The sequence below is a fragment of the Halichoerus grypus genome, chromosome 6 (genome assembly GCF_964656455.1).
Source record: "Halichoerus grypus chromosome 6, mHalGry1.hap1.1, whole genome shotgun sequence".
Taxonomy (NCBI): domain Eukaryota; kingdom Metazoa; phylum Chordata; class Mammalia; order Carnivora; family Phocidae; genus Halichoerus; species Halichoerus grypus.
In genome coordinates, this window is record NC_135717.1 from 107,354,029 (window position 1) to 107,369,547 (window position 15,519).

The following is a 15,519-nucleotide window of genomic DNA, read 5'->3' on the forward strand; positions in this document are numbered from 1 at the left end:
CAGCTGGTGAAGCACCTGCCTTCAGCTCAGGTCATGATCCCGGGGTTCTGGGATCAAGTCCCACACTGGGCTCCTTGCTCAGTGGGGAGTCTGCTTCTCCCTCTGCCTGCCGCTCCCCCTGCTTGTGCTCTCTCTCTTTCTCTCTTTTTGACAAATAAAAATCTTAAAACAAACAAAAAAAACCTTGGATTGCTGACAGTCTCACTCACAATAAACTAATGCGACCAGCGTGACTGAGTACCCAAGATGTCAGAAGTATCAAAGGTGACAGACTCACACCAAGTGTTGCTCATGTTGCCAAGAAAATTGTTCTAACGGCGTTCATTGTTTAAGGTCCCAAATCAGTACACTAAAAACGAACAAACTGAACATTTCAAAAGCAGCTGAGAGAACATTTCTTATTAAAGAGGAGTAGCATTCTTTCCTCATGAGTTGAAGGTGCCAGAAAGGATCTAGCACATGTATTCATTTCTTTCCTGCTGGGGTCTGGAAGTAGAATCTTTCAATTATAGAAACAGTGATTATGTGTATCACTTAAAAGGCTCACTTTTGAGTCCCGGAGAGACATCCTGACAGTAAAAAAGAAAGTTTTCCAATTTCTGACTATTGTTCCAGCCACTGAGAGGATACACAGTCATAGGAAGAAAGAAAATACGATTGTAGTAATTTGTACAATTAATTTGAATGGGGCAATGTGTTTAAAATAGGGAATTTAGGGAGGGCATTTCAAAGTTTTTATTGATTAAACTGGGAGGTAAATTTAAGATACGACCAAAAATATTATTAAATGAATGGATAAAAGGAGAACTTTGGGAAGCACTGTGCAAGCACAGTGGAATTATATAATGGCTGAGGTGTGTATGTTTAAGATGCAGCGGATGTGTCCAGTTAAATGCTGTGGTTACATTCCAGTTCTGCCATTTCTTGACTTCTGTGATCTCGGGCAAGGCACAGGACCTTTCAAAACTTCAATTTTGTCTTCCATAAAACGGGGCTTAGTGAAAATACCTTGCAGAACTGCAGCGAATTTTAAATATCCTAATGCATTTTAAGGATTTTGGTAATGCTAGAAAATGCTATTGTACTATCATAGTCGTTAAGAAGCAGCAGCATACTTTCAAAATTGTAGAAAAAAGTTGAAGGAAGGGGGAGGCCTGAAGGGGAGATAAGAAGTCTGTTTTTGCCATACTGGGTCAAAAAAGCCATGAACCTAAAATCCAGCTTGTTTGCCCCTTGCTGGCTTAAAACTCAAACCAGAACTAGGAATATTTGAGGCATTTCTTTTCTGAAAAGACTATCAGAGCCCTGAACTGGGAAACTGAAAAGAAGTCTTTTAGAAAGAGAGGAGATATATTAGGTTTATTATGAAAATCATCCCTCTCTCTTCAAACAAAACAAACCTTGAATTTTACTGTAAATTTGCCTATCACAGAACCTGGGTCCTTACCTATTTCTCCAAATTACTTCCATGGCATATTGTTGTGGGGCAGGGAAGATTTTTTTCAATCTGGGAATTTTGATACTTTAAGATATGAAGGAAACATGATATGTTTCTTTCATAATGTTTATTAAATAACCTGTCTTCATGATAAAATATAAACTCTAAGATAGTATGCCTAGCACATACTCACATACATCCGATTCTAAGGCCTGGCATACAGTAGATCCCTAGAAGTACTGGTTGCATTAATGAATGGACCATAGAGCCACAGATTTTTGTAATATTGAGTATTTTTGAAAAAAAAAAAAAAAAAAAAAAAGAACAAAATCTTAAGACTACCCAATTGAGGTCATAAGGTTAGAATGTGGTATATATTCTAGCGAGAGTTCTGCAGTATATACAATGTGTCTCTTGCATCCATCTCTAAAAAGGTCCAACTTACTGCAAAATATGGTGAACTGACCATTCTGGATGCACAAAATTCCTGAAAAGCTGGCAATTCAACCCTTCTTAAGCACAAATTTTACTTTATTTTAATGCATTTTGGATGACAGTCCTTTAAAAGTCAGTATTACACCTTTACATTCTTTATTATATATAGCAGTGTTTCTCAGTCCTGATTTCCTATTGAAGCAAATGCTTGGGATGTATATAAACCTCTGACTCAGAGTCTCCAGAAAATGGGGATCAGATACCTGAGTTTTAAACAGCTCCCCAGGTTATTGGGCATCCCATATGCCTGGGCATAACTTATTTTATACATACACACAAACACACACATATATATGATATATATAATTTGTAAAATAAACTCTTTTTAGAAAGATTTATTTATTATTTGAGAGAGAGAGAGTGCGACAGCACGTGCGGTGGGGTGGGTAAGGGCAGAGGAAGAGTTGAGTCTTAAGCAGACTCCTCCCTGAGCACGGAGCCTGACGCGGGGCTCCATCTCATAACCCCAAGATTATGACCTAAGCCGAAACTAAGAGTTGAATGCTTAACTGACTGTGCCACCCAGGTGCCCCAATAATAACTTGTAAAATAAACTTTTAAGATGATAAACTCCTTAAGGGAAAGGCATGGTATCTTAAATGACTTTATTTATGGAATAAATTTTAAAATGATCACCTAGTCCTGTCATATACCCATATACCTTTAAAGCTTAAAACTACTTGAATTATTTCCTTTAACAAGTTACAGATGTTTTATCAGCCACCTGTTAGTGTTCAGATTATTATGGTTACTGCCGACTGATCATTACTCTAACCCAGAGTTGAGTTCAATATAGGAAGGCCTTGGATCGGGGCATTTAGCCCATTTACATTCAGGGTAACTATTGAAAGATATGAATTTAGTGCCATTGTATTGCCTATAAGGTGACTGTTACTGTATATTGTCTGTGTTTCTTTCTGGTCTATGTTACTTTTAGGCATTCCTATACACCAACAACAAGACAGAAGAAAGAGAAATTAAGGAGTCGATCCTATTTACAATTGCACCCAAAACCATAAGATACCTAGGAATAAATCTAACCAAAGAGGCAAAGAATCTGTAGTCAGAAAACTATGAAATACTCATGAAAGAAATGGAGGAAGACACAAAGAAATGGAAAAACGTTCCATGCTCATGGATTGGAAGAACAAATATTGTGAAGATGTCAATGCTACCTAGAGCAATCTACACATTTAATGCAATCCCTATCAAAATACCATCCACTTTTTTCAAAGAAATGGAACAAATAATCCTAAAATTTGTATGGAACCAGAAAAGACCGCAAATAGCCAGAGGAATGTTGAAAAAGAAAATCAAAGCCGGAGGCATCACAATTCTGGACTTCAAGCTCTATTACAAAGCTGTCATCATCAAGATGGTATGGTCCCGGCACAAAAACAGGCACATAGATCAATGGAACAGAATAGAGAGCCCAGAAATGGACCCTCAACTCTAGGGTCAACTAATCTTTGACAAAGCAGGAAAGAATGTCCAATGGAAAAAAGACAGTCTCTTCAACAAATGGTGTTGGGAAAATTGGATAGCCACATGCAGAAGAATGAAACTGGACCATTTCCTTACACCACACACAAAAATAGACTCCAAATGGTTGAGAGACCTAAATGTGAGACAGGAGTCCATCAAAATCCTAAAGGAGAACACAGGCAGCAACCTCTTCGACCTCAGCCGCAGCAACTTCTTCCTAGAAACATCGCCAAAGGCAAGGGAAGCAAGGGCAAAAATGAACTAATGGGACTTCATCAAGATAAAAAGCTTTTGCACAGCAAAAGAAACAGTCAACAAAACCAAAAGACAACCGACAGAATGGGAGAAGATATTTGCAAATGACAGATAAAGGGCTAGTACCCAAAATCTATAAAGAACTTATCAAACTCAACATCCAAAGAACAAATGATCCAATCAAGAAATGGGCAGAAGACACGAACAGACATTTTTCCAACGAAGACATCCAAATGGCCAACAGACACATGAAAAAGTGCTCAACATTGCTCGGCATCAGGGAAATCCAAATCAAAACCTCAATGAGATACCACCTCACACCAGTCAGAATGGCTAAAATTAACAAGTCAGGAAATGACAGCTGCTGGCAGGGATGCAGAGAAAGGGGAACCCTCCTACACTGTTGGTGGGAAAGCAAGCTGGTGCAGCCACTCTGGAAAACAGTATGGAGGTTCCTCAAAAAGTTGAAAATAGAGCTACCATACGACCCAGCAATTGCACTACTGAGTATTTACCCCAAAGATACAAATATAGGGATGCGAAGGGGTATGTGCACCCTGATGTTTAGAGCAGCAATGTCCATAATAGCCAAACTATGGAAAGAGCCAAGATGTCCATCGACAGATGAATGGATAAAGAAGATGTGGTATATATATACCATGGAATATTATACAGCCATCAAAAGGAATGAAATCTTGCCATTTGCAACGATGCAGATGGAACTGGAGGGTATTATGCTGAGCGAAGTAAGTCAATCAGAGAAAGACATGTATCATATGTCCTCAGTGATATGAGGAATTCTTAATCTCAGGAAACAAACTGAGGGTTGCTGGAGTGGTGGGGGGTGGGAGGGATGGGGTGGCTGGGAGATAGATATTGGGGAGGGTATGTGCTATGGTGAGTGCTGTGAATTGTGTAAGACTGATGAATCACAGACCTGTACCTCTGAAACTAATAATACATTATATGTTTAAAAAAAAAAAAAAAAAGATAGCAGGAAGGGAAAAATGAAGGGGGGAAATCGGAGGGGGAGACGAACCATGAGAGACTATGGACTCTGAGAAACAAACTGAGGGTTCTAGAGGGGAAGCAGAACTCAAAAATAACCAGAATTTACCTTAGAATTTGAGCCTGGTTCAAACACAAAAAGAGTGCTGTTTTGGGGAAAAATGACACAGTGTTCTGGTTTTCTGATTAGTTACAATAAACTTATGTAGATATAGACCTTATTCTATTAGAAGAATCAAGAGGCTGTCTTTAAATGTGTAATATTTATGAGAAAGACCAGTTTTCTAAGCAAGCTTTAAAAATATTAAAAGTCACTGGGGTGCCTGGGTGGCTCAGTTGGTTAACATCTGACTCTTGACTTTGGCTCAGGTCGTGGTCTCACGGTCATGGGATTGAGCCCTGTGTCAGGCTCCCTGCTCAGTTGGGAGTCTGCTTGAGACTCTCTCCCTCTCCCTCTGCCCCTCCTCCTGCTCTCTCCGTTGCTTGCTCTCTCTCAAATAAATAAATTCTTTAAAAAATTATTAAAAGTCAGAACACCACAGAATGTCCTCCATTTAAAATTATTCATGGACTATATATTTTATATTTCTTTGTATAAAGAGTAGTTTTGTCCAGGTCTAGATACACATAGTTTATTTGTAGTAATTTTTAAAGAATGAATACCTATTCAAAAATTATTTTGATATGACTTTTCCCCGTAATTTACCCCAGTATCATAAGATAAATCATAATAAAAACATAAAAAGGGGGACAAAACCGGACCAAAGGCTTTTAAGAAATTTTAAGCAGAACAGTATTCTAATACTTATAGCACTATCATAATATTGATACCTACACAAAAACAAAAACATTGAAATAACTAACTAACCCAGAATCATTTGGCATCAGAAAGTGAAATGAACATCTCCTGGAAGGGTAATACTCATCCACTAGCAAGGCTGTTGAACAGCATGTTTTCTACCGAATGTGTAAGCTTCCATTGGTCATTATGGTAAACTGGGACCCTATTAAGTCAGTTAAAAACCAGAACTGCATCTATATGTACACGTAAAAGAGGAGACCTGTGACAAGAAAGTAGGCCTTTTCCCTCCTAAACCACTGTAATATCTACATCATCACTTTAATTGGCCACATAACAAGGAACTCAGGTGTCTACATGATGGAAGATCTCCTTCATTCTAGAGCAATGACTGCATGGTTTTAGCAGTGTGCACAGCTGGGGTGTTGGTGGTTTTGGCTGAAAAGAAAACAAGGCAGGAAAGAAAAGTGCCGCCAGGTTGCTCATAAAAAGCAGTCCCTGAAATCTCTGGGTACTGTCCTCCCAGGTAATTGTCTTAATCCTTTCTCTTTAACAGCCACGGATGGGCTCTGGAAATCCTGGGAGCAGAGCACCTACACTGAGAGGTGAAACATGACATCGGCTAGAAGAGTTCAGGAAAGTTCCTGGATTCTGGGGATGCAAGTTGATTTCACATTATGGTTAAAACGACAAGGAACCACTCTGTCAGCAATAATGCTGTGGTAGCTAAGATCTGCTAGGCACCTTATTATCTGTGTCAGGAAGAGTTTTAAATGCTTTATGTGTATAAATGTGTTCAGTCCTCTTCATAACCCTATGAAGTAGGGACTAGAATGAATTGCTTTTTACTAATGAGAAAATGGAAACTTGCCTAAAGTCAGAAAATTCAAACCCAAGCAGTATGGTTCTAGATCTGCAATGCCTTAAAAACCTTCAGAACTGATGAGAAAGTGTCTCTTGGAATACAACAAATAAAGGGACTAGACTACTAGAAAAAATGTTTTCCTCAGCTCTCAAAAGCCAAATCCCAAATTTAAGAAGACCTGAAATTCTATTTAAAAAACAGACCTCTTAAAAGGTAGCAATATACAGAGGCCCCGTTCAAAAGGAAGGGTAGGTATCCATTTAAAAATGTTTAAAGCAGCTATTACCTCTTCTTAGGGTTGAACTGCACCTCAGGAATCAGCAAACCCAATTTCTAGCCAACTGTAGGAATTTATTTTTTGGTACAACACTACCTGATGGTCATCTACCCTTTTGTTGAGAGTTTACCATCCTAATGAGGCAGCCCAATTCACTGTTGGATAGTTCTGATTATTAAGACTCTATTTCCCATATTAAGTAAAAATAATGCCCTCATGACATCTACCATCTGCTAGAATTAGGTATCTACTGGGTAACCCTTTAGTCTTTTTTTCCAGACAAAACACTTCTGGTTTCTTCAACAAGTGTATGAATGAATGGTTTTTAGCCTCCTTGTCCCTCCCCTTTCCTCACTTACCCTCCTGCTTCCCTGTGTACCTTGGCTGTTGAAATTACCTTTGCCTCTTAATCAGACAATCTCTGCTCACCTTCCCCTCAGTTCAACTTATATTATCAGACTCAAGTCCATCCACTGCTTAGGCAAGAACAGAGGGTGGAAGCATTCCACTCTTCCTTCTGGAGGAAGGGGTGGGAGAGACTCTGTGTTCCAAATAACTGAGTTTGGAACTCAGAATGTATTTTCTCATTAAAATCTGGGACAAGTGCCGGAAGCAGTGCTATTAGATCAATGTCTTAAGGTATAATTTGGTGAAAATAGAATTCAGTTCATGCCAGCCTGGAAACGTTACATTTTAATGGAAAAATGAATTCTTACTCGAATTAAACTTATAAAGGAGCTATTAGAAGACAGCTAATTGATAATTAGGAATCTGTAGATATGAAAAAGATAAGAAAATTATATGGTGAACATGTGAAGACAATGGCAAAGGTGGGTCTCATTCTGTCAAGTGAAACAGAGAAATAAATAATGAAATGTCAGAATTTAAAGACAAAAGATACTTGAAAGTGAGAAAAGTTTTGTCTTACTTAGCTATTATAGAAAACACACTTCACCAACCAGAATTTACCTTAGAATTTGAGCCTGGTTCAAACACAAAAAGAGTCTGTCGCTGCTTTGTGAAGAAATTACAGAGTTCTAATATTCTACTGTTGAAAGAGCTCTGAAGAAAAAAATGCCCCAAATTTACTTCCATATTATACCAAACTTAAAAATAAAACGTGTTGAAAAGTGAGTTTATGAATATCAAATTTTTCAAAGAAGAACAAAAACCAATTAATTCTTTTCACTTTTGTACCTTTGAGCAGAACTCAAAAATAACAACAGCAGAATGTTACCCTCGGTAGATTCAAATTGTTCTTACAATTCCAGTTTCTAGTCACATTCTAGTTACATATCATAACATTCACTTCTTTTTTAAAAAACGTTTTGTCTAGGGGCGCCTGGGTGGCTCAGTCGTTAAGCGTCTGCCTTCGGCTCAGGTCCTGGGATCGAGCCCCGCATCGGGCTCCTTGCTCTGCGGGAAGCCTGCTTCTCCCTCTCCCACTCCCCCTGCTTGTGTTCCCTCTCTCGCTGTGTCTCTCTCTGTCAAATAAATAAATAAAATCTTTAAAAAAAAATAAAAAAAATAAAAAAATAAAAAATAAAAAACGTTTTGTCTAGAAGAACTCTATTATTTGGCTAAGAGAATATCATAAGTGGAACTGGTATTTTATTTTGGAAGGTGAACTTGTCATCATTAGAGAGAAGTTTGTAATTGACTTCTCCATCCAGTCACCTACCTGCTAAGCTCCCAAAGGTGAGCTTCCTGCGGCCCACTTTCTCGACAAGCCAGACTCCCACAAGCGTGAAGATGAAATTTGTGAAGGCTGTCACTGAAGCCAGCCATATTGCAAGTCTATCATCCTCCACACCAGACATCTGCAGGATGGTCGCACTGTAGTACCTGCGAGCAGAGAATCACACAATCGTTGCTGACAGTTATTCAAAGAAACAGAATTGTTCCTGGAGAGAAATACAGTCAACCTAAAAAGACCACGAGTAGCTACAGTAATGGCATCGAGTCAGCATGGGAATTCATGCAAAGTATTCAGAGGATCACAACACTGAGACTCTGTTCAGATAAATTTTGAACTTTGTATAATCAAGAAAAGATACTCAAGCGAGTGGATAGAGGGCTGAAGGCTTTAAAAGTGAAAGGTACTCTGCAGCTAGGGACAGGGCAGCGAGTTGTTTCACTAAAACCTACTACACTAATCAAGGATAAGCTCCAAGTCCATGGAACGAATTAGAAGTCATCGTACATTGTACATTTATGTACTTAAAAGAATAAATAGACACTGCACACAATAAGGAAAGTGTGATACAATGGCAGATGTCAGGTAGAAGGAACCTCTTTAAAGAGGAGTGAGAATGTGTCCACTTATTTGGCATTTTGTAAGGCGATGAGAAACTGACCTGATGTGCATGAGAATGGTTTTGTGTTTTCTAGAAAAGTATAATCTCTAGCACAATCTACATGATAAGGCTCTATAGACTCATTTTTGTTCTAAATGACTTCCCTGGAGACTAGCTCTAAAAAAACCATAATGCCAATTTGTTGATGCATAATAGGGGATATCTCTGATACATTTAAAGAAGACAGGTTTCTTACAGGACATTTCTTTTCTGATGAAAATATCAGTAGCTAAATCAGAAGATTACTTTAAAGCTGTCCTTAAAACAAAGGAAGCAAAATACTCCTGGTGAGTCACCTAAGAAATGTGACAGAATTCAAATCCTGAAGACATTCTGAACCATGGCTTTCCCTAGCTTCTGAGCCATTCTAAAACATGTTAGCTTATCCAGATCAGAGAGTGGGCATCCCAGCAATGTTCAGTCAAGCTGGATATGTCTGTAGCTACAATCTACAGTTTCCAAATATTTATCAACATTTTCATAGTATTTCAAAAATAAAAATCTGTTTTAAATACATTTACGTTTCAATGATTTATCAATGGCCTTCATTTACTAAATTAATGATGATCTTCTAACATAAAGCAATAACACCAACGCACTCATTCATCTTAATAAAAAGTGTTTTCCTTTTTAAAAGTAGTAAACCAAACATAAATTATTACGTAACATGAAGGATGTGTTTTACTGATCACACTAAAAATTATGCCAACCATTTTAAGATTCTGAATTCTGACAGCAGTTGTAAAAAAGAGAAATCCCCAGTGGAATTATTCCCATCATCATGAAAATTGTGAACATTTTGCAGTCACAGTGTAAAGTGGTAATAAAAGTTATGAAAATAATTCATTCCTTCTGAATAGGGTTTATAGTTTCCAAGCTCTATCATACACATTTTCAATTTCATAAAGACTTGCGCAGCAAGGTCAGACCTGTAACCACTGAGAAATAAACATGTAACAAATTTAAAAAGGCAGAAAATAGAAGTGCTGAGAGAAAAATTCAAGTATTTAAAGTCAAAGGAATTTGATACTTGCCATGCTATTTGATTACATTTCAGTCTTCTTGATATTTTCATAGTATTTAAATAAATAAATATAGATCATCACACAAAATAATTCTTTTTAAGATTTTATTTATTTGAGAGGGAGAGAGCAAGTGCTTGAGTGGGGGGAGGAGCAGAGGGGGAAGGGGAGGGATAAGCAGACTCTGGGGATCTATCCCAGGGCCCTGAGATCATGACCTAAGCCGAAGGCAGATGCTTAACTGACTGAGCCACCCAGACGCCCCAACACACAAAATAGTTCTTGCAATTAGATCCATGAAAAGAAACTAAACAAGACAGAGAAACTATTTTCATGTTTTCATTTTGATAACAATAAAATCATGAAATTCCAAGTGTTAAATTAAGGGATAAAGAAGGGGAAATGGTATCAAACAAAGTAAGCTGGTCAGTATCAAAATTTTACTTAAAATGAAAATGTTCCCTAGGTATTAAAAAAAGTTTTTTTGTAATACTTAAGTTTTATTGGCAGAATACAACAAAAGCCTGGCCTGGGAATCCAAAATCTGCATTCTAATGATATCTCTGTGGTAGGTTGGCCAGGTCAGGTAACATAATCATTTGTTCACTTCATATTTATTTACTGAGTACCTACTGTATAAAAGCTATGTGAGTTACTCAGATCCCATAAATATATTATTAGACCTACTTGCTATCTTCAAGAAACTCACAGAATGAAACAGAATGAAATGGAAATAATTTTAAAATCACAGTGTACACAAGTCATAATGTGACATAAAGGACAGACCAAACAATTTTATTTGATGTGGTATGTTCCTTGATTTTCCAGGGAATTTAATGTTTCGTTTGAGTCTCAAAGAATTCATAGGGAATTGCCAGCCAGTGTGAAGATCTGGGAGGACACTGGTGGTAGAGAAAATGAAATGCAGGAAGAATAAAAGCGCCAAACACTAAGCCAGACTCACAGAACCTAAGTACTTTACCTTGGTTAACACAAGGTGCATAAGAGGGAGAAGTATGACAGGCTGCAGCAAAGCTTCTGTTGTCGAGGGACCTTGACTGCCAAGCTGTATGTGTGGGCTTTTTTCTCTAGACAATGGAAAATCATACAATGGACTTTAAAGAGAAATAACATAATTAAATCTGTTTCATGAAAAGCTCACTCCAATGATAGCCAAGCAGGCAGCCTGGAGGCTGACTGAAACAAAGGTATAGTGTTTTGAAGTGTATTTCAGGTCATTACACTGGCAACAGGCACCTGTAAATTTTCTGCATTAATGGGAAGCAATGAGGGCAGGGTGCTGAAATTCACTGATGGCCTTTTATCTCCTTGCCAGCAAGCACTGCAACTTCAACATTACACTAAATCTTTTCCTGGACGGAGTACCTAGAGTTTGATCTTCATTCTCCCTTTCTTGGAACACTGGTAAATGGACTTGTTTTTATTGTTGCCATAACAAATGACCACAGGGTTAGTGGCTTAAATCAACAAAAATATACTGTCTAACAGTTCTGTAAGTCAGAAATCTGACATGAATTTCACTGGGTGTTAAAAATCAAAGGTGTCAGGAGGCCATTCCTTTCTGGAAGCTCAAGGGAAAACAGGTTTCTTTGCCTTTCCCAGGCTTTAGAAGTCTCCATGTTCCCAGGCTCGGGGGTGGGGGTTGCGGGGGGGTGGGGGGGTCGGAGGCCCTCCTCAACCCCAAGCCAGGGAAAGTGGTCAAGTGTCTGTCATGTCACATCACTTGTCTTCTACATTTAAGGACCTTTGTGAATACACTGGGGCAACTTGGATAATCCAGAATAATCTCCCCGTTTTAAGGTAAAATGATTAACAGATGTAATTCAATCTGCAACCTAACTTCCCTTTGCCATGTAATGTAACATGTTCATAGGTTGTGGGGACTAGGATATGTACATCTTTGGTGTGGAGGGGGAGGGCATCATTCTGCATATCACACACAATAAAAGTGTTAATAAGCAGTAAAATAAGCAAAAGGCCATCAATTAGAAGGAAAAGACAAGGACATTCAGTTAAAGGGCAATCGGTTCCAGAAAAATTCAGGCAATAACTGGATTCTCTTTCACAGGGCAGGGGATGACATATCTAGGGCAGAATAATTCATGAACCTAGTTTTTCAGTCAGGTCGTGGTGAAAAGATACATTGAATTTACATTTTAAAATGTGTGAATTCCAAGGTTTTTGTAAATGGTGCACTGGCCAACCACTCGCGGAATGGACTACCGTTTGTGTTTACAACCTTCGAAGCCTTTTGGTAGTAGTCTGAATGTTCAAGGGACTCGGTGTTTGTTTAAAAGTTGCACAAAGCATAAGAGTCTTCTTCATAAAAGAACACTATGAACAACCAAAAAAGGCTTTCTTTCCTTTTAGACTAAAGTAGGGATGCCTTCTCTTTTCAAAATCATTTTACAGTACCTATCAGACGAACTGTCATCTTTTTCAAGGACTCCCTGGGCAACCTTTGGTCACCTCACACATACCAGCTCGTCCCCAGAGTGAAGCTGAAAGGCCTGAGGGCAGTGTGTTCTCACAGAAGACCAGCTTCACAGCTCTCTGTGGACATCTAAGAACAGAAACGGCTGGACTCTCTGTGCACTGTTATCTCAGAGATTATTTGAGACCCACTGGATTTTAACTCTGAATAAAACAGAATAGTTCTAGAAAACATCTAGGCTTTGATAATGGCCATCTATCTTAATGAGGACTTTAAACTACCAATAAAAGAATAAACGTGCACTTTACACGCTTAGCAAAATACATATATTATTTTCCTTTATGCTATATTTAAACAAAGCATTTTCTAAGGATTTCTGAAAAAAAAAAATTTTTTTTTTCCAACTACTTAAAGCCATACCTGTCTGTTTCACTATTGCCAGGTCAACAGACTTAACAACGTAAAAAGTAAGTACTCAATAGTTGTTGAGTTTATTGAATTTATCTACCACCGAGTTTCAAAAGGGAATTAAGTATATTTATAATATAAAACACATGATAGAATCCTTAAAACAAAAAGACTGGTAAGAGAGGTAGATGATGAAGATGATTATATAAAAACTGTGGCCACATAGTAACGACAGGCTAGCCCTAAGATTCCCGGTAGCCAAAGCAGAGTAGTAAACAATAGTTTTAACCGTCTGACAAAACAAAACGTATCAGTTCATAATAAAGACAAACTTTTTCTGGTATGAAACTATAGAGACTTTAACTTCCCGAATAAAACAGATGTGGAATATACTCCTTCCAGCGCTGCAGATAGCTTCCAAATTCGGTTATCTGTGAGCCTTGTCTTACTCAACAAACTTGTGGGTTATTTTCACACTTGTGATAAAGACCAAGCTAAATGAGAAGATAATGAGAAGATGGGAACTTATGGAGCACAGCCGATTGACTGTAAGGCCTGGAAGATTCTTATTAGCTAAGTTATATTGTTTGGCTCTTCTAGTTCTGTATTATAAATATATTTGTATCATATGGCAAAGTCCACTGACTACAGAATTTAAAATACCATTCTAATAAAATATGTTATTTTAACTGAAAAAAAAAATTATTTTCCCACTGGGATGGTATTTATACAGTTAAAAACATGGATAACTATGGAAAACACACCGATAGCTTTAAGAAAAAAATGTTTCGCCTAAATACAAACATCTTAAAAACTGTTTAAAAAATGATTAAGATTTTCAAACCTATCTTACGTACTTTGTACAGTAAAAAATTAGCTTTCTATATTATCAGGTGCAAGCCATAAAGCAAAAAATAGAAGTTAGAAAAGTAGAAATTAGGATTTCATGTATATCATACATGTATTCTGAGCTAACACATTATACCATACTATGCTTAAATCAAACAATAATCCAAAATCATAATGATCCTCAGAAAGTGTAATTATTAATCACATTTAATATTTTACAAAGCATTTTTCATAATTTAAATTATGTCATGAGTGTTTGGAGAAGAACAAAGTAAAAATGTGTTAAAGAAAGTTAAAAGAGATTCTATAGACCCTCAGTGTTCCCACTGTGACCTACTTTCCATCTCAGAGACCACCAATTCCTTCACCCTGGCTTCAAACCTCTGGAAACTTCAGGAGAGTTGTCCTCATGTCTCACCCACCCAACTCAGCCAGATCATTGACTTTGCTCTAAGCAACACTAAGAATAATGATAGAAGCTCTCTATTCTGACTTGCAATTCAGCAATTTGTCAGATTAACCTATTCTTTCTATAAAACATATGCCTACAGGAAAATGAACATGTGGGACTTCATGCAGGCATGCGTCTCCCATCTGTTGAGCTGTATGTAAATCAAATCAGGTGTGTTTTTTCCCCAATCCTGTTTATGCCCATTATATTATGTAATCAAATAATACAAAAAGCAATGGAACATCAGATGCTTAAAAAAGAGGTATTAAAAACAAAACTGTATGCTTTGGAAAGAGTGAATAAAGGTGAGTTATTACAAAAAAAAAAAAAAAAACCCAACTGTGTGGGCAACACAACTATAAACAGTCGGGGATAAAATGTAAAAGTCTAGAAGATTTTGCCCTTAGGTTTCTTCTCAAGTATCTTTCAGCTCTTGTTCTGTGTGAAAGGAACCTAAAAGCTGGATTCCATAGGTAAAAATATCAAGTGTGATTTATGCAAGAGAAACAACCTGGAATTTCAAGCAGTGGATATAAGTAAATATCGTACAACTAAAAATAAAATGTTGAAGGTATATATACATCATTTCCTCATAGCCGTCTTTGTCAGGTAACTAAACAAGTGCTGACCCTCATCCCATCAGATGCCGGGGCTTTCACCTTGCTCCGTCATGTCTCACACACCTGCTTATTTCAGCAACAAGCAAGAGTCCAAGAGATTCAGGTCAGCCGTTTCCACCTGGTCATTTACTTCCACACTAACCTGTACATTCACTGATCTGCCTCAATCTTCCTCTTGTCCCTGCCCTCCCATGCTCTCCCTGTGCCCCATGAACGAAGTCTGGACATGAGGGCACCACCTTCTTACAACTTGGATGTGGGATCCTGGCTGTTGTTCTCTTACATCCTATATACTTGAGGAGGCCTGAGGAGCTAGAGAGATGACAGGAACAAAGAGGTTAGCTAGACTATCCCCTAACCTTCCTTCTTCAATGCCGCCTACTTTCTGGTCACTCCTCATTCAATGGTGACGTCTGTACCTGCTTGGCAGTGTTCTTCTCCACTTCTACCTCTGTGTCATGATTCTTGGTGAGAGTAGCCTCAACATGGACCACCCAGACATCACCTGAGTCTCCTACCTGCTCCACTTCTGAAATCCTTCAAGGATCTTAGTCTCTCACCTAGTCTCTCAGCACTGCCCACCCTCACGGCTCACTTGAATTCTTCTACTTTCATGGAGAAGCTGAGCCATGCACACACTTTCCTCTTTTTAGTTATCTATCATCACCCATTTCTGCTCCTTTCCCATAATTGTACTTAATGTCTCCATCCATTTAGATTTCCCAAACCAGTGCT

General features: G+C 38.1%; 1 protein-coding gene across 1 annotated transcript in view; it reads right to left on the reverse strand.

Moving 5' to 3' along the window:
- SLC2A13 (solute carrier family 2 member 13) overlaps positions 1-15,519 on the reverse strand; it is a 362,649-nt gene that overhangs the window by 104,199 nt on the left and 242,931 nt on the right. Inside the window, exon 5 of the mRNA XM_078075885.1 lies at positions 8,304-8,467. Coding sequence (XP_077932011.1) covers positions 8,304-8,467 — 164 coding nt within the window. The remainder of the gene's footprint in view (positions 1-8,303; positions 8,468-15,519) is intronic.